General features: G+C 51.6%; 1 protein-coding gene across 1 annotated transcript in view; it reads left to right on the forward strand.

Annotated features, from left to right (window-relative positions):
* The window catches only part of STX1A (syntaxin 1A), a 44,156-nt gene that overhangs the window by 11,571 nt on the left and 9,226 nt on the right, over positions 1-23,359 (forward strand). The window contains exons 2-8 of the mRNA XM_077312749.1: positions 5,388-5,465; positions 6,003-6,102; positions 14,056-14,130; positions 15,243-15,316; positions 16,805-16,913; positions 19,948-20,021; positions 21,016-21,153. Of these exons, the coding sequence (XP_077168864.1) occupies positions 5,388-5,465; positions 6,003-6,102; positions 14,056-14,130; positions 15,243-15,316; positions 16,805-16,913; positions 19,948-20,021; positions 21,016-21,153 (648 nt within the window). The remainder of the gene's footprint in view (positions 1-5,387; positions 5,466-6,002; positions 6,103-14,055; positions 14,131-15,242; positions 15,317-16,804; positions 16,914-19,947; positions 20,022-21,015; positions 21,154-23,359) is intronic.

Below are 23,359 nucleotides of genomic sequence, written 5' to 3' on the forward strand. Positions count from 1 at the left end.
ACCTCATAGGGTGCCTGTTGTGGGGAGAGGAAAGGGAAGGTGACTGTAAGCCACTTTGAGCCTCCTTCGGGTAGAGAAAAGCAGCATATAAGAACCAACTCTTCTCCTTCTCCTTCTCCTTCTCCTTCTCCTTCTCCTTCTCCTTCTCCTTCTCCTTCTCCTTCTCCTTCTCCTTCTCCGGCTGTCCTCAGCATGCAGCACGCATGGAAAGTAGCACTCACGGCGAGTGACCCCTGAGGACCCCGACGTGCCAATGTCGCTTCTGGGTGACACAGGGGCCTCAGGTTACTTCCGCAGTCCTTCCAGATTTGGGATAAGCTCAAGTCGAGCTTGATCATCTTTCGATTAGATGTGTCTTTTCTCACTCTCTGAGGATGGCTTGACTAATCAAAGCAGCTCAGTGGCTCCTCTTATCAGGAGGAACCCAGGGCACGCACCACACCTGCCTTACCCTAGATCTGCCTGGAGATGGATTCTGCTCTAGGTGCTGAGTTGGCAACCTGTTGAGATTTCGCAGGAATGCCTCACATCTCTCTCTTTCCCTGTCCCCAGGCGAGACTGGTGTAATTTCCTCCTAGCAGAGATCCAAGCAAGGCCTTGGGCTCTTTCTGACATGTGCCGCAGGAGTATTAGTCAGAGGCGTAAGGAATTCTGAGGATCCCTGGTTGAAGAGCCAGCTTGGTGTCGTGGTTAGGAGTGCAGACTTCTAATCTGGTGAGCTGGGTTTGTTCCCCCGCTCCCCCACATGCAGCCAGCTGGGTGACCTTGGGCTCACCACGGCACTGAGAAAGCTGTTCTGACTGAGCAGTGATATCAGGGCTCTCTCAGCCTCACCCACCCCACAGGGTGTCTGTTGTGGGGAGTGGAAAGGGAAGGCGATTGTAAGCCGCTTTGAGCCTCCTTTGGGTAGGGAAAAGTGGCATATAAGAACCAACTCTTCTTCTTCAGTATTATCAGGGCTCTCTCAGCCTCACCCACCTCACAGGGAGTATGTTGTGGGGAGAGAAAAGGGAAGGCGACTGTAAGCCGCTTTGAGACTCCTTTGGGGAGAGAAAAGCAGCATATAAGAACCAACTCTTCTTCTTCAGTATTATCAGGGCTCTCTCAGCCTCACCCACCTCACAGGGAGTATGTTGTGGGGAGAGAAAAGGGAAGGCGACTGTAAGCCGCTTTCAGACTCCTTTGGGGATAGAAAAGCAGCATATAAGAACCAACTCTTCTTCTTCTGAAGCCCAGAGCACCCTGTTGCAGCTCAAGGCAGGGGAATTTGGAATGGCCTGGCGCTGGCCTTCTCTCACCTTGGGCCTGGCCAGTTTTCTACACTAACCTGTTCTGAGTTCAGGGGGTTGTTTTCCCTCTCCAAATGTTCCCTTGGCTCCCGTCATTCCCTGCTGGGTCACCTGATGCTTCTAGGAATCCTTCGGGTCAGGCTACATGCTGTTCTTTCCCTGCCAGAACGGAATGATGCTATCAGCTGGTGGGAGCCCAGCCCTGGTGCCTCTTGGCAAGGAAGCGCTCCCACCCATGGACTTGTTTTCCCGGGTGCCTGACGGAGGCCCTGGCAGCTGCATCCAGCGAAAACAATAGCTGATGGAATGGGAACAAAGGAAAGGGAGTAACCGATGCAGGGGGAGGAAGGAGGAGAAAGAAGAGCCCCTCACTCACACACACACACCTCTGGGTGTCACAGGTGTCAGGAGACTGCTGGGTTGTGAACAATACCCCCCCCCCCTTTGTATTTTCCATGGGATGCTTCCATTTATTTTGTCGCTGCATCTTTTTGTCCCTGACATGCTGGGCATGCGGTCTGATACCAGCTAGCCACACCCTGAGCCCCGTGATGTCAGCTGAATGTCTTCCAATCCAAACTGGCGAATGGTTGCCGACTACCAGATGCAAAATTGATCCCCCGCTCAGAGCAGGCCGCCCGGTCCGGTCAGCCTGAAAAAGGCATCCTCCCTGCTCTCTGGTTTTGTTTGTTTGTTTTTAACATGCAGTCTAATGAAGGGTTCTGATGAACGTTGAAAGATGGCACACAGTTTCCTCTCCTTTTGGTGGTGTTAACATGGCGATTTTGTGGGGTAGCGTGGTTAAGAGCGGCAGCTTCTAAACTGGCATGCCAGGTTCGATTCTGCGCTCCCCCACATGCAGCCAGCTGGGTGACCTTGGGCTCGCCACGGCACTGATAAAGCTGTTCTGACCGGGCAGTGATATCAGGGCTCTCTCAGCCTCACCCACCTCACAGGGTGTCTGTCATGGTGAGAGGAAGGGAAGGAGATTGTAAGCCACTTTGAGACTCCTTCAGGCAGTGAAAAGTGGGCTATAAAAACCAACTCTTCTTCTTTTAATTTGGGGAGGACACAGGCCAAGGCTTAGTGGTAGAACATCGCCTTGGCATGCCAAAGCCCCAGGTTCAATCCCTGGCATCTCCAGTAAAAGGATCTGGCAGTAGTTGATGTGGAATCCCTTTGCCTGAGAACCTGGAAAGCTGGTGCAAGTCTGATTAGACTGATACAGACCGATGCTCTGACTCAGAATAAGGCAGCTACGTGTTTTCATGAGTTCAATTTTGCTTTAGACCAGGGGTAGTCAAACTGCGGCCCTCCAGATGTCCATGGGCTACAATTCCCATGAGCCCCTGCCAGCAAACGCTGGCAGGGGCTCATGGGAATTGTAGCCCATGGACATCTGGAGGGCCGCAGTTTGACTACCCCTGCTTTAGACCAAGGTGGCCTTCACCAGACTGACCCACGAGCATCCGCCCTGGCTGCCGGAGAGGACCTTCACTTAGCTGGCCACATCGGGTCTTCCGAAGCAAGCAAGGGTCCACGGTACCTGTCAGCCGTGATCCGGAGTCGCTGTGATGTGAGGTGGCCTGCCCTGGGATGATCCCTTTCTGCAGGGACACAGAAAGCCCCCGAGAATCACGGGCAAGAAAGGCATGCGGAAAGGGAGGCGGCACCCTGTGCTGCTCTGTGCTCTCCCTCGAGCTACGTGACCGCATGGAGACACGAGCACAGATCACGCTGGCTGCTGCACCGCGCAGGCCTGCGGGAGCCACGAGCCTGTTCCGTCTCACAAGAAGAGACAGGCCGGACCGTGGTTCCTTTGGCTGCGATAGGCTCCCTTCGGTCCCCGAAGCTTTACACCCGTAAAGCGCTAACGCTCCTAGTCTGCTTTTAATGCTACATTTTTGAGACAGATCTGAGTCTTGGCCTAAACGATTGGCCACCGAGCCTTCATGCTGGTTAAAGGAGACGTCCTTCCCTACCCAACTGAATTAAAATAGAAGGCCTTATTTAACCCCTCCGTGTCAATGCAGTTTGCCTTTTAGAACCCAAGCGAGCTGTGGTAGGGATCTTTGCGACATAAAAACGGAGGCGGAAAGGCAGGGAGGTTCAAACCGGGGTCGCAGCAGTGGATTTCAACTTTGCCCTTGCGCCATAGAACAAATCAGCTCCTTTCTTCCACTCAGCCAGCCAAGAGTGGAAAACACAGAAGTATCTGCATGTGTGGCTCCTCACTGGGGCAACAAGCAATTCTGGGGTCTTTGTGCGTATCATTGAGGAATGGCACAAGCAAAGGCTAGCCCCCCCCCCCCAAATCATCTTTAATATATGCCTGCTTCTAGCCCTTTTTTAAAAACCCCAAGAGCCTAATAACATATCTTCCAGGACCTTAGCTTGGAACTTAAATGCACATGAATAAGCCCTGCCTGTCCTCAGAGGAACCTACTCCATGTGCATTTGCATGTGCTGCTGTTCGGCCACATCTCTGTCTGTACTGGGCATTGCTGAAGGGTCCCATTGGCTCCTAAAGCAGAATTACCTGCCCCCAATAGAAAGTGTTTGAAGGAAGCAGGGCAGGAGCTCATGCAGGGCTGCAGCAGGCACCCTCTTTTATTTTCCTAAGGTTATGCAAAACATTCTCCAGTCCACCCCCTCCCGCCCTACACATGTGCCCCTGCAAGCCTGCTGTAATGTTGCATCTACGATTCATCTTACGGGAACGAGTTCGTGGATGGAAGCTAGCACCTAACTTGGTCAGGAAGACCAAGAAGTCCCTTTAGCCTCTCTATACTCCATTTTGCTCTGGATCAGGAGCCAGAGGAGGCATACCGCACTCCTTGCACCTAAATCTGGCCCAAGGAGGCCACCGCTGGGGGACTGTGGGAGCTCCTTGGTCCCCTCCTGCCTAAATGAACTTGGCCACAAGCTAGGGAACTGGCTGTCCCCACCCAGAGGGCTTGGTGGGTGGGCTGTGGGTGTAAAAGTCAGGAGGGGGGGAGTCAGTTGTGACATGTCATGGGGGGTCCCGGCTGTCTTCTTTCTGACCCACATAAGACCAAGCTAGTAGTAGTAAAGTGGGAGTAAAGAGGGAGGGAGTGAAAGAAGAGCAAAGGGTGCGGATGGTTATGCCACTTCTGGGGTGTGTGGCAGGGAGGCATGGCCAGCTGACATTATTTCCGGGGGTCCTGGAAGCCTGAAAATGTATTTCAGGAACTCAGATTAGAAAAGGCTGCTTTAATTTATGAGTTGTGGGAAGGATCTTTTAGTGGGCAACCTTGTCAGTTTCATGGGTCTAGGAGGTGAAATTGACAAGCTAGGGAGCCTGAAATTGACCAGATTCCTTTTCCAGATAGACACTGAGGCTCAGGAGCTAAAGAGGACAGCCTAAGTGGTTGCGGAGACCAAGGCTCAAATCCATGAAGCTCGAAGGGTGAGAACTTGGGCCAGTAATTCTTTCTGCCTCTCAGGTTAACCTACCTTGCAGGGTTGTTGTTGGGGATTAAATGGAGGCAGGAAGAACTATGTACCTGTTAGAATACCAGCTCCTTCGTGGCAGAGTGAGATTAAAATGTAATAGCAAAATAGATCTTTTGAAGTCTGTGTTCGCCCTAAGAAGAAGATCAGTAAACTGGTTCTGGTGTCTTGCTTGGGACTGGGGGGATTTACAGGCTGATACAGCAATGAATGAATGAATGAATGAATGAATGAATGAATGAATGAATGAATGAATGAATGAATGAATGAGAGGATTTTAAAAGGTGATCAACGCAGTTCAGGTATAATGTGCGAGGGGGGATTTTTTAGGCAAATAACCAGAGTTGGCTTCCAGAACCAAAGGCAAAACTAGTAAATCCTCCTTTAAAAAAGAAGTAAAATGCAACCTTGGACCTGTCATAAAACTCATAAAATGAAAGTGAATAAAGTAACATCCAAGTTGTGGTGATGTCACAGGGACTGTACAATAGGCACCTGCTAGGACGCTGTAGAACTCCCCCACCCCACCCCAATGTTATTTTGGTTTCCTTTCCGCCAGTGTTCTCCACAGGTGCTTTCGGATATTTGAGCAGAATTTTAGAAATGGTGCTGTTTGTATTGCAGGCCAAGGACAGTGATGACGATGAAGAAGTTGCTGTCGGTGTGGATCGGGACCGCTTCATGGACCATTTCTTCGAGCAAGTGAGTGATCTTATTTTCAACAGCAAGATGCATTTGAGAGCCAGGCTTCCTCTCTCGCCGCCTATTGCATATGATTTGCTAGAGGGCCTTGGCCAGTTGCACATTTTCAGCCCAATCCACCTAGAACCATAGAATCACCTCACAGGGTTGTTGTGAGGATAGAATGAAGGAGAAGAGAGCAATGTAAGCCCCTTTGGATCCCCACTGGGGAGAAAGGTGGGATATAAGTAACATAAATAAACAGATAATAGGACGCTTTGTAAGATTGGATGCCACTTTGAGACACACGCAGCCAGCTGGGGGACCTTGGGCCAGTCACAGTTCTCTCAGAGCTCTCCAGCCTCACCTACCTCACAAGGCACCTATTGTGGGAAGAGGAAGAGAAGGCGATTATAAGCTGCTTTGAGTAAAAAGTGGGGTACAAAAAACAGTTTCTTCTTCTTCTTCTTCTTCTTCTTCTTCTTCTCCTCCTCCTCCTCCTCCTCCTCCTCCTCCTCCTCCTCCTCCTCCTCCTCCTTCTCCTTCTTGCTTCCCCAGGTGGAAGAGATCCGGGGGTACATCGACAAGGTCGCAGAGAACGTCGAAGAGGTGAAGCGAAAGCACAGCGCCATCCTGGCCGCCCCCAACCCTGACGAGAGTGAGTAAGGCCTGGCAGCTCCCTCGCATCTGGCCGGGGGAGGCATGCCGGCAGAGCTTGCCAGAGGCGGGGAGGGAACCCGCGGTGGCGGCTCGCGCTCCGATAGCATCTCCTTGCTGCAGGGATGCCGCTGGAGAGGGGCGGGCCCTCATAAGCCGGGCGGCGGAAAGATAGCGGGGATGTTACGTAAGCCAGCAACCCCGAATCCCCTGCTGGGTGCAGAGGCCGCCCACGTGGCACTTCGGTGATGCCACCGAGGTGGGCACAAGGGGCTGCTGTCAGGCTGCTCCAGCCTCCGTGGGCTCCCAGGTTGCCTTGGCCCAAAGCCCTGTTCTACTCGCTTCCGGATCCTGAGCTGGGCTGCCTTTGTGCTGGCATTGCCGCCCCTCTGTGCTCGAGTGGAGCTCTTCAACTGTTTCACCGCAGTAGTGGCTGGCTTCTGGCTCCCTCTGCTCCCCTTCCAAACAATGGAGCGTTCTCTCTCCGCGTCGGGTAAATATCAATTAACTCCCTCGCCTGATTCACACAAATACGCTTTAAAGCCGACGGGTCTGTAATTATCCGGGCCTTAATTTAGACAGGGGGTTTTCGGGGTGCTCCCGTCCATCCGGCAGCGTCAAGGCGACGTTGTGGCTCACTGGGGGGAACTGGGAAGCCTGACGGAGCGCGGGGTCCCCACTGGGTCTACCACCCTTGCCAGAGCTGACCCGGCTAGGCATGCAACGCGCCCCGTTGTGCTGGGGAGGGGGAGGGGAGGTTACGTGTAGGGGCTGCAGGGATGCCCAAGTGTTCTTCAGAGTTTTTGCTACGCTGGAGGAGGGCACCAAAGGCACGCTGCAGAACGTGGTCATGCCTCGATTGTCCCCCAATTAGCATTGCCAGTTCTGGGTTGAGACATACCTGGTGATTTTGGGGGGGGGAGCCAGGGGTGGGTGGGATTTGGGGCAAGGAAGGACCTCAGTGGAGTATCAAGTTATGGATTCCGCCCTCCAAACAGCCGTTTCCGCCATCCTGGGGAACCATTCTTTTAAATCTTTAGATGTGCTATAATTCCAGGGGGTCCCCAGGTCCCACCTGGAGAATGGCATCCCGATCCTGGAGGGATGCCAGCCTTCCTGTAACCCCTGTGAGCTTGGAGTGGCTGTGCAGATCCGAACAGGACTGAAGGGAGTTCCTGGTGAAGGGAAGGTTTGGCTGCTGTTTTGAAGCCAATTCAGGGTCACGGCTGCATCTGTGCCATGTGGAGACTTCGAACACCAGCGAGGCCGAGGGGAGGAGCCAGGGCTGACCGGTCCGGGGGCCTCGTGGTGTACGGTGGAGAGATGGAGCTAGGCTGGGCTGGAGAAGCGAGAGTCACTTTGGCAGAAGCGATGGCCCCATTCACCCGGAAAGCTTCTTTTATTTGCGCTGGATCCGTTTGGAGTGCCCAAGAGGGCTGTTTTATAAAGGGAAGGGGGTTGTAGCAAACAGAATTGGGCAGCGGGGCTCTTTCATTGCATGCATCCCCTTGTTTGTACTGCGCCCATTTTGGGATCTGGCGGCTGCCTCGTGCTCAACGTGTTTTGCCCCGTTTCCTTTCTCCCATTGTTTTGCTGATTCTGTAATCCACTTGGAATCCTGGCAAGGGAGGGCAGTAAAACGAAATCAGTAAATAAGGGCCAGGCCTGGCCGGCTCCATGGCTTCCGACACCCCACCAAGCAGCTTTGACTGTCCGTTTCCTAGGCTAGCTCTCATGGGCTGCTGGTTCATCCTAGGGATGCCAGTCTCCAGGTGGGACCTGGGGATCTCCTGGAATTGCGGCTCCTCTCCAGCCAACAGAGATCAGTTCCCCTGGAGAAAAAGGGCTGCTTGGGAGGGTGGCCTGCATAGCATCCTACTCCACCAAGGTCCCTCCCTGCCCCAAATCCCACCCATTCCTGCCTCCACCCACAAAGCCTCCAGGTATTTCCCAACCCAGAGCAGGTGACCTTAGTTCATCCTCACATTCTTGCTTTGAAACTGGCACCTTGGAGTCTGCCTCATCTGGGGGGGATAAGCTGGGGCTTAGCGGGTGACTCTCTTGCCGCCATAACCATGAAGGTGTGTGTGTGTGCATGTGTGCGTGTGTGTGTGTGCGGTGGCTGGCTGGCTGCTCTGGCTCCACTGCCTGGCCTGCTGCCCTCGTTTTCAGTGCCCACAATCCTGCTGGAGTCCTGTACGGATGCCAGCAATTCCTCAGCTGGCTGCCCACTTTGCAGCTTGCTGACTGCCTGCCTCCCCCTTCCCTTCCCTTCCCTTCCCTTCCCTTCCCTTCCCTTCCCTTCCCTTCCCCTTCCCTTCCCTTCCCTTCCCTTCCCTTCCCTTCCCTTCCCTTCCCTTCCCTTCCCTTCCCTTCCCTTCCCTTCCCTTCCCTTCCCTTCCCTTCCCTTCCCTTCCCTTCCCTTCCCCTTCCCTTCCCTTCCCTTCCCTTCCCTTCCCTTCCCTTCCCTTCCCTTCCCTTCCCTTCCCTTCCCTTCCCTTCCCTTCCCTTCCCTTCCCTTCCCTTCCCTTCCCCTTCCCCTTCCCTTCCCTTCCCTTCCCTTCCCTTCTCCTTTCCCTTCCCTTCCAAGTTGGTCCTCCCACGGAGGTTTCTCCCAAGCTTCCTGCTGCCTTCTCACCAGCAGGGCCCCTTTGCTCCCCACTCTTTGCCACAATGACCTCATCATCTTAAACTCTGAGAGTCATTGAGACGCAACAGGACGTGGTCTGCTAGGGTTGCCAGTTCAGGGTTGGGAAATTCCTGGAGATTTTGGGAGTGGCTGGGTTTAGAGCAGGGAGGGACCTCAGCAGGTCTCCAGGCTGTAAAATCCGCCCTCCAAAGTGGCCATTTTCTCCAAGATCAAACGTCTGGAGCTCAAATGGAATAAGGGGAGATCTCCAGGTACCCCCTGCAGGTTGGTAAGCCTCAGTGCTACGGATGTCGCCTTGAGCAGCTTTGTTAAGGATGCTAATCCCATACAGCACAAGTGCTCCATGGTACTTGTGTGAAAAGATGGGCTGTTTCCCAGACAAAAGCTAAAAACATGGACATTCGCTTTGTGCGAGACAAAACAGTTTCCATGAGCTTTGCGTGACAATTGTGCCTCCCCTTTTCCAACGATATGGGCAATGGCTAAAGCCACAGATCTGCTACATCACACCATCCAAGATGCCTCCAAGTGAGATTTGGGGACCCCCTGGGATTAAAGTTCATCTCAGACCACAGAGGTCCATTCCTAGGGACACCAGCCTCCAGGTGGGACCTGGCCATCCCACAGCATTACCGCTCATCTCCGGACTACAGAGATCAGTTCCCCTGGACAAAATGGATGGTGGTCTCTCTGGCTTTGTACCCCACTGAGATCGCTGTCCCCCAGGCTCCATCCCCAAATCTCTAGGAGTTTCCCAACCTGGATCTGGCTGCTCTGCCTGCCCGTCAGTGCCTCAAAGGGGAGATTCCGAAACAACACCTGCCTCCAAATCTCTGCCCTGGACATTATTTGCTATTACCAGCTAGACAGAAAGGCTGTCGCTACTCTGTAGTAAGAGTAGGGTGTATGGGGGGGGGAACCCTGCACCCCTGCAAAAGATTTGCAATCTTGACACTGAGAGAAGGGATTATTCTTGGCTCAGATTTATTTAGATCTTCCCAAAGACTTTGCATTATTGTCGTGAGAGATAGACGGGAGGGATTAAGACTGCCCGGATATTATGCCCCCGAGCCCTTTGGCCCTCTGCAGTGGAGAATTTCTTTTCCTGCAGAGATTTTTGTGCTGGGAGAACACTGTGCCAGTACAGGTCCCATTCAGCTCCCCCCCATATGTTTTTCCCAGCAACCTGAATCAGAATTGCTCACCTGCACATCTGATGACTGGGCTTTCATAAACGCTGGCAGCTGCAGCTGCAAACCAGCCAGCTTCTCGTCTGCCTCGGTCCTGTAGTCCCAGTTCGGGCAGGGGGGGGGTTATCGTTTTGTGAATGCACCGTTCCCGCTCTTCTCCACCAACAAAAGTCAGTTGACCCCATGGGGTTGAATTTACACATGTTTGTGGGATGAATTTGACATTGACTCTGGATTGCTCTCTGCCAGAGAGGCCCATTTCCTCCCTTAGTGGGGTGGCCAGCCGTGGATTGAGGAATTCCTGGAGATTTGGGGGTGGGGCTTAGGGTGGGGAGGGGCCTTGAGATGCAATGCCATAAGGCAGGCTTTCTCAACCGTTACAATTGATTGCCAGATAACCAAGATCGGTTTCCCTGGAGAAAACGGAAGGTGGGCTGGCTATACCGACATGATACCCCATTGAACACCTTCCCTTCCCCAAACCCTGCCCTCTGCAGGCCGCACACCCCCACCCAAATCTCCAGGTGTTTCCAAACTCAGACCCGAGTGTCTTCAGGACAGTCAATTACTTTCTTAGCCTGGCCTACCTCGCAGGGTTGTAGTGGGGAAGGAAACGTGGGGTCCCTTCTCTTTCATGTATGCATGCTGAGTTCCCTGGAGAAAGAATGGGGTAAGAGTGTAACGGATAAAGATAACTTATTAAATCATCTGTTTCTCTCTCCTACCCCCCCCCCAAATTGTGTGGGAGTGTTTATATTTCCTTTTCTTCCCTTCTCCTTCTCCTTCTCCTTCTTTTAACACTTCTGTCCCACAAATGCCACGCAGAGCCTGCCCCTGTGGGGGAGAGAAAAACCTACGCACAAATTCCGACCATAATGCAAAGCGGTTGACAAATAGAAATAGTCAACAAAGATAAGATTTTAGATTTTGTTTAAAAAAACCCAACATTGATAAGAGGGTGGTGGTAGATGATTTGAAAACCTTCTTTTAAAATGGAAAGTTTGGGCTTGACTGTGCATGCCTGCAAAGAGAGTGGGGTGGTTTGTATGCAGGGGAGAAATCGCCAAGGAGGCCGTGCAGTCTCTCTGCTCTCCTTTGACCCCAGTCGGTGCTCTTTTGGAGCCTGACCATGAACAGTTTGGTGCCTCTGTTTGCAGAGAAGAAGAACACCCCCTTCCCCCTGCACCCCCTTCTTCAGTTGCTACTTCTGGCATCCAACATCCCTCTTCCCAAACCTGCCCCAGACACGTTAGCAAACTGGCCATCTCACTTTTTGACCTGGTAGCCTTTGGTGAGCATGCTGGAGGCCAGAGAGCTCAAGCAGTGAGCAGGGCAGCCTTTAGTGTAGTGGTTAAGAGTGCGGACTTCTAATCTGGCATGCCAGGTTTGATTCCCCGCTCCCCCACATGCAGCCAGCTGGGGTGACCTTGGGCTTGCTGCAGCAGTGATAAAGCTGTTGTGACCGAGCAGTTCTCTCAGGGCTCTCTCAGCTTCACCTCCCTCACAGACTGTTGTGGGGAGAGGAAAGGGAAGGAGATTGGAAGCTGCTTTGAGACTCCTTCAGGTAGAGAAAAGTGGCATAGAAGAACCAACTCTTCTTCTTTTTCTTTGGGGAATTTGCATCTGTTGCAAGACACGCTCCAGCCAACCTGATTGGAGCCCCCAAGATTCCGGAGCTCTCCAAGTCCTGCCACCTACCCGCGTTTCATGGCCTTGTGATGCTATTAATGACCAAGACAGATCAAGTACAGCCAAGTTGATTTCCCCAAACTGGGGTGGAAAGAATAGCCCCAAGGAAATGCAAGAATGAACTTGGGAAATGAGCAAATGGTCTTTTGGGCTGGGCAAATGCTACCGGGCACGTGTTGGGTGAAAAAAGGGAATGTGTTCCACCTGTCCAAATGTGTAGAAGCTATAAGACCCAAGGGAAAGGATTCCGTACAATCAGAAACATAAGATTGATTGACTCAATTGAGAAAGCAACACTGGTAATGATAGGATGTGTTGGAGGTCATTGGTTCATAGGGTCACCGGAATTCGACTTGATGGCACTTGGCACACGCATGAGCCAAAAAGAAACAAAAACCCTGCAGATTCAGGTCTTTCCTACATCCTGTGATTTGCCCCCTAGAACCCTCTGTATTCCTTCCACACCTTTTTGGCTTTTTCAACATTTTTTTGAGCTTTCTGTGCATTTAGAAAGGCATTAATATTTCAGAGCCCTCCGCTAAGGTGCGCCTGACTGCTGGCCTCCTTGCACTGAAGGATTTAAGAGTCCTTGAGGCTTAATTTCCACTTCAAACAGATCGTTAATCTGTCTGATGCAAAGGGAAACTGAGGGGGCTTGGCAGTGGGAAAGGACCCCCCCACCGAGTACGGAGACCAGCTTCCTCCTAGCTGTTTACAGAGGATGCAGACGGAAGCCCTTTGCTCTGATGGAACCAGGGTCTCGGTCCCTGCATCTTGGCCCCACCCCCACCCCAACCAGCTATTTTTGGAATGCAGAATAGAAATCCCAAGGGCAAGCACTGAAGCAGCATGCAGGGCCTTAACGGTGGGATAGAAGATACAGTGAAGAGTGCCTCTGAATCTAAGCAGAGTGCATTTCCCTGGCTAGCCCCAAATTATGGTTAGGATTGTGGCATTATGAGGGGTTCCAAGCCTGCAAGAGCTTGAATGTCTCCATCTTGGCAAGAGGTGCCTTTTGGCCATCTTGGGGCCTGAACTGAGAAGACCGGGCCTGGGGTCATGGTTGCCAGCCTCCAGGCGGGGCCTGGAGTTTTCATGGCATTGTCACTTAGCTCCAGTGGACAGAGATCAGTTCTCCTGGAGGACATGACAGCTTCAGAGGGCAGACTCTTTAGCTCTGCATCTGCACTGAGCTCCCCCTTGCTAGGTGCTGCTCCCCGTCTCCACCACTCTCCTTGCAGGAGTTGGTAATCAGAGCCAGCGGGGCAATGCCATGGCCTTACAGTAGCCCAAGCATTGAGGGGGGTGTCCTCATGGCATCCTTGGTGCCACCCAAGACTCTGCCGCTCTGCCAGCGTTGCCTGGTTACGTTTGGTGACATTCAGCGTCCCCATGCAGGTGAGGATGATTATCTCCTCTCCGGAGGGCAGGGGAGAGAACAGCCTCACCTGCTGCCTCTGTGCCAGGGGAAGAGGAGGAGCAGCAAGAAGCTGGGGGGTGGGAGGAAAGGGGCTGGAAAGGGCCGCTCAAACGAGCCCCCCAGGGAGTGGGATGGAGCTCTTGCCTTAGGAGGGAGGGGGAGATTAGAGATTATTCTTTATTACTATTTCTCTAGATATTTCTGCCCTGTTCCCCCCACCTATGAAGACTCAAAATGGCTGACGCTATCCCTTGCCTTTTCTCCATTTGATCCTTACAACAGCCTTGTGTGGTAGGTTAAGACGAGAGAGAGTGATCAGCCTCAGGTCACCCAGGGGGATTCCACAGGGGAGTGAGGATTTGAACCTAGCTCTCCCACATGCTAGTATAAAAACACTATCATCAGGATGCCATGCTGTGCTACCACAGAGGAAATCCTGTCTCTAGTTGCCTCTTCCCTTGCTTCAGAATATGGGGGCCTCGGATGTTGCTCTTAATTGGTGGGTAGGTTCAAAGCGAACAAATGCTGAATAATAAATGATTGATAATGGGACAAACTTGAATAGCGTGTGACCTATCAAGTAAAAGGCTTATTGTGTAATAGGTGCCACAAAGCTGCTTCCTATCACTAGCAGCCTTGCTCAGGTCTTGCAAACTTGGTCTGATCTTTGCTGCAGTCTTTGACATCTCCGTTTGTTGGAACTGGACTGTAAAGTGAGTGTTGCCAGCCTGTGGGCCATTGTTATATTTTCCATGTTGTTGGCATAATTCTAGTTAAGATTTTGATACTCTATTTCTGTGGCTTGGAATACTTCTACTGATATCCCCTCTGCTCCTGGTGGAATACCATATTTTACTGACTGCCTAGGAGCGGAGAGCTGTGTTGGGCAGCCAGGCATAAAATACAGCTGAGTTTCCCCAAAAGCTTTGGCACATGCAGGGCAGGGCAAGGGGATCCCATTTGTGACCCAATGTTCAGCAATTTGTCTGATTTCCTCCCTTCCAGAAACCAAAGAAGAGTTGGAGGAGTTGATGTCCGATATCAAAAAGACAGCTAACAAAGTCCGCTCCAAACTCAAGAGTGAGTATCTGCTGGGGGGTGGTGGTGGCTGGATTTTGCCAAAGTCCCATTTGTGGGTCCAGTTTGCTTCCGCCCATTTTTTGAGAATGTAAAGGGGGCTTTCTCAATCTAGAGCTATCCAACAAGAGGGTCAACCCAAGAGCAGGGGTGGCAGCAAAAAGGTGGCCCAGTGGTCTGAAAAAGACTGATCAGTCCGAGGTCTTCCAGTGAGTTTTCATGGGGAGTCAGGATTTGAACCTGGGTCTCCCAGGAATACACAAGGCAGAGCTGGGTTTGATTCCCTGCTACTCCACATGCAGCCAGCTGGGTGACCTTGGGCTAGTCACAGCCCTGATAGTGCTATCCTGTCCAAGCAATCCTGTCCGAGCTCTCGCCTTGGCGTGTGTCTGTTGTGGGGAGAGGAAGGGAAGGTGATTGTAAGCCGCTTTGAGCCGCTTCAGGCAGTGAAAAGCAGTCCAAATCATTGTTCTTTTTCTATTTTGTGCCTGTGAAATCACACGCACCATCTAGCATTCTGGAATTGATAGCGATTCTTTTTAAAGCGTTGACTTATTATTTGATACTTTTGCAAGCCACCCCAGTTTTAGTTGATGGGCAGAGCAGGCCTCTGAATAAATAAGCATATTCTAAGCATTCTAACTTTAATTTTTCTTTAAAGATTCTAGTGCTTTGGGTTGTGAACATGTCACACAGCAGGGAAACTGCTGAGTCCATAGTGGCAAAGCGTGGTCCTTCAACCTCCCTCTGCAGAATGATGCAAATTAGGGGCCAATCTGCATAATTTATTCAGGTCACAGAGTTCACCATGGGCTGGCCCAGATTTTGCTTGCTTAATATTTTTAGCACTCAACATTGCTTTTTAGGCCTTTAGGTGATGCTGACCAAATGCAACGGGGCGCTTAATACACTGCCGTTAAAAGCATCCCTTTTTTTAAAAAAATGGGGACATTTGTGTGGCTGGTGCCTTCTGGTGAGATATTTTTAGCCCCATCTGCAATGGGCGTTTGGCAGGCAAGGAAGTCGGTAGCGAGTGAGACCCATCTGTTTCTCGGGCCCCCTCCCCTCCCGTCTCTGAAAATAGGCTCTGTTCTTCTCCCCCTGCTCCCTCCCAGGTATTGAACAGAATATTGAACAGGAGGAAGGACTGAATCGGTCGGCAGCCAACTTGAGAATAAGGAAGACTCAAGTGAGTCCTTCAGGGGTCCCGGAGGAGAGACCAAGAGGGAGTCTTTGTGTGCGGAAACCGTGTCCTTGCTGTTGAAAGCCTGGCCACTGTAAAGAACGGCCCCTCCCCTTCCGCAATATCCAGGGTTACTCGATCCATTTGAATGTAAAAACCATCTCACTGGATTGGACCGAGAGCCTCTAGGCCAAACATTGTGCTTCCAACAGATACTTCTGGGCAGCAAACTGGGAAGGCATGAAGGCGGTCCTGTGGTTTGTATCTCCAGGGTTTGTTATTTAGAGGTGTACCGCTCATGACCATGGAGGTTCCATTTAGCCATCACGGCTAATGGCCTTCATAAATTGGTCCAATTTCTTTCTATGCTGGAGGCTGGGAGGGATGGGAGCATGGTATAGCCCAGTCTCGTCAAACCCGAGAAACTAAGGGTTAATATTTGGATGGAAGACCACCAAGGAAGGCTCACTTGCCTTGAAAGTTCCTTGCTGGGGTTGCACTGACAATCAAAAGCTTATACCTGGGCAATGACGTTGGTCTTTAAGACGCTGCTGGACTTGAATCAAACTGCAGACCAACGCAGTTACTAACCTAAAACCCAACATGGTTCTGGTGTCTCATCTTGGGCAGTATAAATAAACTGTGCCTCTCCATCTCCTTGAAATAGAACAGGTCCAGACATTTAGCACAACTGCTCTTTAATCAAGGGAGAGGAGTCCAAATGCATAAGCCAAAAGGAAGATTGTGGGGTGGATAAGTGCAGGATTCAACCTTCTATTTGTTGTTCAAACTTTGGGACTGGAGCCCTGGGTTGACACCGAAACCGTTCGTGGGCCTAAATTCAAGTAGGTAGCCATGTTGGTCTGTCATGGCAGAAGAGATTTTGAGTCCAGTGGCACTGTTAGGACCAACATTTTATTGAAGTTGTAAGCTTTCGTGTGCACAACCCACTCCACCAGACAATGCAGTGGAAATAACCAGACCATGTAGATAAGGAGAAAGTTGGTCATGGATCAGCACACAGCATACTGGAGATGTTTCCCAGTTACCCAGGCCTTACAGGAATAACAAGCTAAAGTCACAGGGTCATGTTTCATTAGGGTTCAACTCCGGGCAAAAGAAATTTATTCACGGAATAAAAAATGTCGAGATTAAAGATTAATGGACAGATGCCTTCCCAATTGGGGAACCTGGGAGTCATTTAAAAAGAACCTAGTGGGTCGCCGTGTTTGTCTGAAGGAGCAGAACGCATTTTGAGTCCAGTGGAGCCTTTAAGGCCGGCAGAGTTTGATTCAAGGTATGAGCCTTTGTGTGCACAATTGTATCTGAGGAAGGGCGCATGCACATAGAAGCTCATACCTTGAATAGAAGTTTGTTGGTCTTCAAGGTGCCACTGGACTCAAAATTCATTTGGAAGGAGAGCCATTCACTGTGCTCAATCCGAACATGGAGGGTTCGGCCCCTGACCTTGCTACCTGCCTTTCTCCTTCCCAGCATTCCACCCTATCGCGGAAGTTTGTGGAGGTGATGTCAGAGTACAACGCAACCCAGTCGGACTATCGGGAGCGCTGCAAGGGACGGATCCAGAGGCAGTTGGAAATCAGTGAGTGGGATCCCAGAGGCTCAGCTCAGCCTGGCCCCGTTTTGCACGCAATGGCTTCAATTGTCCCAGTCCTTGTCCTCCTTCGCAGGACCTCCCTGCAAATCACCATTTTGGGGATGGATTTGAAATCTTAACATTTGGATGCAGCACAATATGAATAGCACATTTTCATGGGGGGAGGAGAGGCTCAATGTGGGTTAGTGGTTTAATGTTTTAAAGCCCTGACTCAGGACCGGGAACACTCACAAACACCGTCATTGTAAAGTAGCTGGCTTTGTACCGGTTTAATCCCAGACTCGTAATGTTGGAAGGGGTCATACAGGCCATCTAGTACATGAGGGATCAGCTTAAAGCATCCATGAATCATCATGACTCCCCCCCCCCCACCTTACCAAAGTCTTGAAAATATAGTTTGGTGCAGAGGTTGAGGATCCTCTATCACAGGGCTAGTCAACCTGTGGTCCTCCAGATGTCCATGGACTACAATTCCCATGAGCCCCTGCCAGCATTTGCTGGCAGGGGCTCATGGGAATTGTAGTCCATGGACATCTGGAGGACCACAGGTTGACTACCCCTATCAGACAGCCTTGACTCTCTCCAAACTCCTTAGAATTTCCTGCTCCTTAGAATTTCCTGCTAGAATTTCCTGCTTGATACAACCTTAAAGGCTGTTGATACAACCTTCAGCTCTAAGTTTCTTCTTAGGCCCTCAGTTCCACTGGGAAGTGAAACTGACCGGGTCATTTAAATTTGCAGATGGATTTAAGCTGAATATTTGTCAGTTTCAAGTTTCTGGCCCTCTTGGTCATTGGGGCAGTCTCCAATTTGGGGAATTTCTGGAATTGCGTATAGTAAGCAGCCGTCCCCCTTAGACCCTTAAATCCGTCCTCCATCCTGGTACCCCACAAGGAACAACAGGGTGTGACTTGTGGATGCTGCGTTTGTGGAAATGGCCCTTGTGCTTGCAAATTACTTTGGGATCATGCCGAACACAAGTTGTCCATCTTTCCCGGCACGAAGGTAGTTTGGGGGGCGGCTGGCCACAGGACAAGTTGGCAGTGCAACATCACCGAGAAGCAGGGGAACAGGGACCCCTGTGGGAGCAGGAGAACAGGGGACACCCATAAGGGAGCTTGGCATGCCCTCAGCCTCTGAGCTGAGCGGGTGGCATCAGCAGCCTTTGGATTGTGACTGGCCAGCCGTGCATTTAGAGGCAGAGAACCACAGAGAGGCTTGCTGAGTCTGTCTGAGAGTGTGGCTTTTCCAGGCAGCCCACGGGAAAGGGTGGGAGTGCCAATGGCTGGATTAACAGGTAGCGGGGCGGAGGCACAGATGAGAGAGACCAGAATAGAAGGGCTGAGTGGGAGACGTGGGGAGCTGGAGAGGAGAAGGCTGCAAATGCCGTCTGCAGAGCGGAAGCGCTGAGCAAAGGCCTCCCACCTTCCTGTCTTGTGGGGCTTGGCAGCAAATCTAGCCAAGGGAAAGGAAGCAAAGCTAGTCTCGGTGTTGGCTGGCGGTTGCTTGGTGGCTCCTGACTGGGCCTTAAACGGTCGCCGGACTGGCCCCAACGCATGGGTTTATTTATCCGCATGTAGGTCGGCCTTTAGCTATAGCGGTGAAGTATATTCTGGTATGACAGATAGGGAAGGGAGGGCAGTCTCCAGTGTTAAAAAGCGCTGTATGCTTCCGCTTCCATGAACTTTCTTTTTCCATACCTTTGGTAGTTCCGTGTCTCCTGATAATTGCTTCTGTGCCCTGTTCTTCTCTCTCTGTGTACCATTTGCTGAGGATCCAGCCAATGAGCCCCTTTTTCTCCCGCTGTCCCCCTAGAGCAGGGGTAGTCAAACTGTGACCCTCCAGATGTCCATGGACTACAATTCCCATGAGTCCCTGCCAGCAAATTGTAGTCCATGGACATCTGGAGGGTCGCAGTTTGACTACCCCTAGAGGGATGCTGCTTCCTCTGAGCCATTCAAACCTCCCAGAAGCCTCATTAGCAGCTTTTCCGGCAACGGCTCCTGGGCTGTCAGCCCAGCCGTTTGCCAAAAGTGCAATTAGTAGTTATCTGTGGGGTCCCACGCTGGGCTTTACTCTCTATAAGAAAACCCCCAAGGAGGAGAGCTCAAAACAGCAAAGATTCTGGGATGCAGAATGTGGGCATGTTGTAGAGAGGCAGTCACCTGCTCACCTTGTCTGTCCTGTGAGGAGTGTGCAGCCAACCCAGACCCTATAATCATCCTTGCCAGGTGTATGGACAGGTAAAGGATCAAGAGGAGGGTGGGATGCTCTCAGCTAAAAACAATCCCTTAAATTGTTGGAGGGAAAGAGTTAAGAGACTTCTCTTACTCAGGAACACTTGTCAGTTGGCCCTGACCTCTACATTGTGAGACTCTTTGGCTGTTGTTTGCCTTCTGTTACATCTTAAATAGGACCTGTCTTCTCCTCTGTCTTACCTGGGCTGGGAGCTGTAGCAAGTTAGCCTTTTTGGGAAGTTAGTCTGTTCACAATTAGTTAAATGCACCTACATGAATGTGTCATGTAAGATGCGCTTCTACTTTTGTAAGTAAAATTTCTTTCTCTTGTTAACGTTGGGAGTTGGATCGTCTTTGCAATTTGTTTGAAGAGCATTTCCCTGTTAACCAGGAAACATGGAGGATTGGGGATACCGTGCAAAGCTTCTGTGCTTCCAAGACAATTTTTTTTTAAAAGTTTGAACCAACGGGTTGATGCTGTAGATAGGCAGTTGTCAGCTACTCCCCTTGTCTGACATTGTCCAACACAACGTCAACTAAGTGGAGGGACGTAGCTAAAAAGAGCATCTCAAGAGGGCGGATTCACAGCTGACCTGGACCCTGTGATCACCTCTGCCATCCGTACCGTCAGATCAATAGGAAGGTGGGATGATTGCTGCTAAAAACATCCCTTAAATAAGGGAGAAGGTGACAGTTCTCCAGTGTTCAGAGAGCAAGCCAGCCAGCCAGAATTCTTCCTTCCCATTGTCCTCCTGTTAACTCTTGGCCTGTGTCCACTGCAGCTGGCCGAACCACCACCAGCGAGGAACTGGAGGACATGCTTGAGAGTGGAAACCCAGCTATTTTCTCCTCTGGGGTAGGTAATTACTTTGCCTTTGAAATTCATCATCATGGGGATGGTGGGGCGGGTGTGGTAGGTTACAGTAGAGGCCATTGGCTGAATGTACATGTGCATTTTGAGATGTGCCTTTCTTAATTGGGCTGTGTGGCCATGCCCTAATTAATTACTTCAATAAGGAAGGGCCCAAGTATGAACCTGTGCATTTAGGGATGCCAGTCCCCAGGTGGGACCTGGAGATCTCCTGGAATTATAGCTCCTCTGCAGACTAAAGAGTTCTGTTCCCCTAGAGAAAACGGCTGCTTTGGAGAGTGACCTCAAGGTCCATATCCCATCTACTCCTGGCTCCATCTCCAAAGCCTCCAGGTATCTCCCAACCATAACCTATGGGACGGCTGATACCATATGATACTATATTAACCTATCTGCCAGATCTAATTGGCTAAGCCAGTCGGATGGGATATGCAGTTGTGCCTCAGCTTAAAAGAGACAAAACGGGATGGAGTGCAAGGGAGGCCCTAGGTTTACTTCCTGGTTGTTCTCTCCTCTAGTCTGGCAACCCCCCCTGGTTTCTTAGAGCCTTAAAAGAAGGGGAGAGGCTCTAACCCAGGGGTCCCCTGGCCCCCGTTGGGTATAGGCAACCCCAAATGTCCTGCTTGGCTAACTTGGAGATTTCCTCTCCGCTTGCTCCCAGAACAAGCAGAACAGGCAGAATGGATAAAGAAGGCAGATTATTAGGATCCCCCCCCTTCACAAAATGGTTTCTCTTTTAAATGAAACTGTTTTCTTCTTCAAGCGCCCCCTTTTGCGTACTCAAACTCTGCCAACCCCCTAGAGGGGTCGCCATAAGTCCCCAAGAAGCTTGGCGTATGGCAAATGTTGCTCTCCCAACTCCCACCCTCAGGTCAGGGCTTCAGCGGGTGTCTCACCAGTTGGGCCAGATGGGCAGCTTTTCTCTGACCAAGCCCATCCCATCCCCATCCTCCGTTCACCTTCTGCCTTCCTTGGCCAGATCATCATGGACTCCAACATCACGAAACAGGCCTTGAACGAGATCGAGACGCGGCACAGCGAGATCATTAAGCTGGAGACGAGCATCCGGGAGCTCCACGACATGTTCATGGACATGGCTATGCTGGTGGAAAGCCAGGTGAGTCCCTCTGTTGGGCGGGGGGACCGTGGCCCAGCGTGCAGGCTGAGAGACAGAACTTGGTCCTGCCTTCAAGAGGTTAGGCCTCTGCTCTACGACGGTAGGACCTCAGACAGGGCTGGCCAAGCTGTGGCTCTCCAGATGTCCGTGGACTACAATTCCCACGAGCCCCTGCCAGCATGTTGCTGGCAGGGGCTCGTGGGAATTGCAGTCCACGAACATCCGGAGAGCCACAGTCTGGCCACCTTGGCCTGAGAGATGGATCGACATACAAACTAAGTAAGCTACAGTTTAGAATGGAGCCTCTCATTGCGTCTCAACCCCTGCCGGACTTCCCAGTGTGGATTTAGTCATTCTCCTGCCACTTGGTAAAACAGCAACGGCTTTCGAGCCCTGAATCTCAAGCAGCAGGAGGTGAGTCACCGCTACCATCAGGAAGTTTGTCCGAATGTTCAACTGAAAGCTAGCCTCCCGTAATCTGAAGCCTGTTAGATCTAGTCTGGCTTTCCACAGCTGCAGACCAAAATATGGGTATATGAAAAGTACAGTTCCACCTTCCTTGAGTATTCTCTAGGCTAATTATGCACAGGGTTTCCTCCTAAGCCATGGGGGGCCGAACAAGAAGGTGTCTGGTGCTGCTTTTGCAGGCCCTGAAGATCCCAAATGATGCTATTTCCTTAGTGGAAGGCCCCACAGTACCGCAAACACCATACAGTGAAGTCCTTTAGTCTCTCTGACCACCTGCTCACCCCCAGGAAGGCCTGGGCTAAATTGCCCATCACATGGCCAGCCCAGGACCTTGAAGAGCCACATCCTGTTAGAGCAGACCCCACAGAGTCAGGGGGAATTCCTTTCAGAGAGAATTGCAACGTGGGGACCATGTCACATATCTATGCCCTGTCCCCCACACTGGCTGAAGCAGAGTGTTTCTACAACTGCAGTTGTGGCTGTCCCCAGAAGGGCCATCTGCTTAAAAAGGCGATGAGGCTCATTCATGGTTGAGGAAGGGGCAAGACCGTTCAGTGTGACCGCCAGGTTCAGAGGCAGTGTACCTCTAAATACTAGTAGCTCCAAGCGAGATACCTTGCTTTTGTGTTCTCCTGGTGGCCTCTTGGCCACGCCCTGCTAGATGAGCAGAACCAGGGTCTTTCCCACCTTCTGTTTCAAATGGTGGATGCTGCAGGAAGTGTCTTTGTGGGCCAGACCCGCGTTATCATGGGCGGGATGGGATGCTGTGGTCACCTGCAGTTACAAGGTGGGTTGCCTTGACCCAAACAAAGATAACTTTATTCAGAACAAGCTGACAAAGGAAGCCAGTGCCTAGCAGATCCCTCACAGGCACTGGCCTGGCTGGCTTACCCAGAGCCGAGCAAAATTCGGGCTGGAACTCCTCCAGACTCTGCTACCCCGGACCTAATCTAAAACACGAAACAGACTTCTGAATCTTACAGGCAACCACTGCCAGAAGCACGTCTTCTTCCCAGGTAGCATTTAGCCAGGTCAGATCCGGGAGATGATATTGCACATTTCCTTGTTCCGTGTCCATGAAAAGGAACGGGCTTTCTGAGCAACACAAGGTCTCAGATTTTGTTTTTTGAAGGGGAGACGGGCGGGGAAGGAAAGATGCTGCCCTTTGGAGAGGGCCTGCCTGGTGGGTGTGGTCTCTGGGCTCGCCTCTCCGGGGACCCCTCCTGAACCCTGTTTCTACCCCCCTCTCATGCTACCACGTGCACCTGGATAAGGGCGTTCAGGCCTTGGCAGGTAATGCCCAATTCTTGGTGTGTTGGGGGCAATTGCATGTCTGTGGTGCATGGCTGCTGTTTCCCTGCATGCTCCTACAGTGGTGGTGGTGGCGGCAGCGGCGGGAAGGGAGGCCTGACGGCCACATGCAGCTACATCTAAGCTCACGGGGCTATTTTCCCTTGGCTTCTGCCAGCCAAACAGCTGGATCAGGGTGGATTCAGGGCTTATTCCAATGCTGGCGAGCGGGTCTAGCAAAAGGAAAGGTTTCAGGGACAAAGTGTTTCTAGGCTGGGTGCAAGCCATAGATCGAAACAGGCATGGGGGTGTCCGAATCCAACATTTTGGCTTTTCCTGGATCCTGGCGAGGTCTCTGGTCTACTGAGGTTTTGCAAGATCCTTAGCATTCACAACAACCTGTTGCAGCCAGAACGTGGCTCTTGTCAGCTGCCGTCACTCAGTTGCC

The sequence above is a fragment of the Paroedura picta genome, chromosome 15, assembly GCF_049243985.1.
Source record: "Paroedura picta isolate Pp20150507F chromosome 15, Ppicta_v3.0, whole genome shotgun sequence".
Lineage (NCBI taxonomy): Eukaryota > Metazoa > Chordata > Lepidosauria > Squamata > Gekkonidae > Paroedura > Paroedura picta.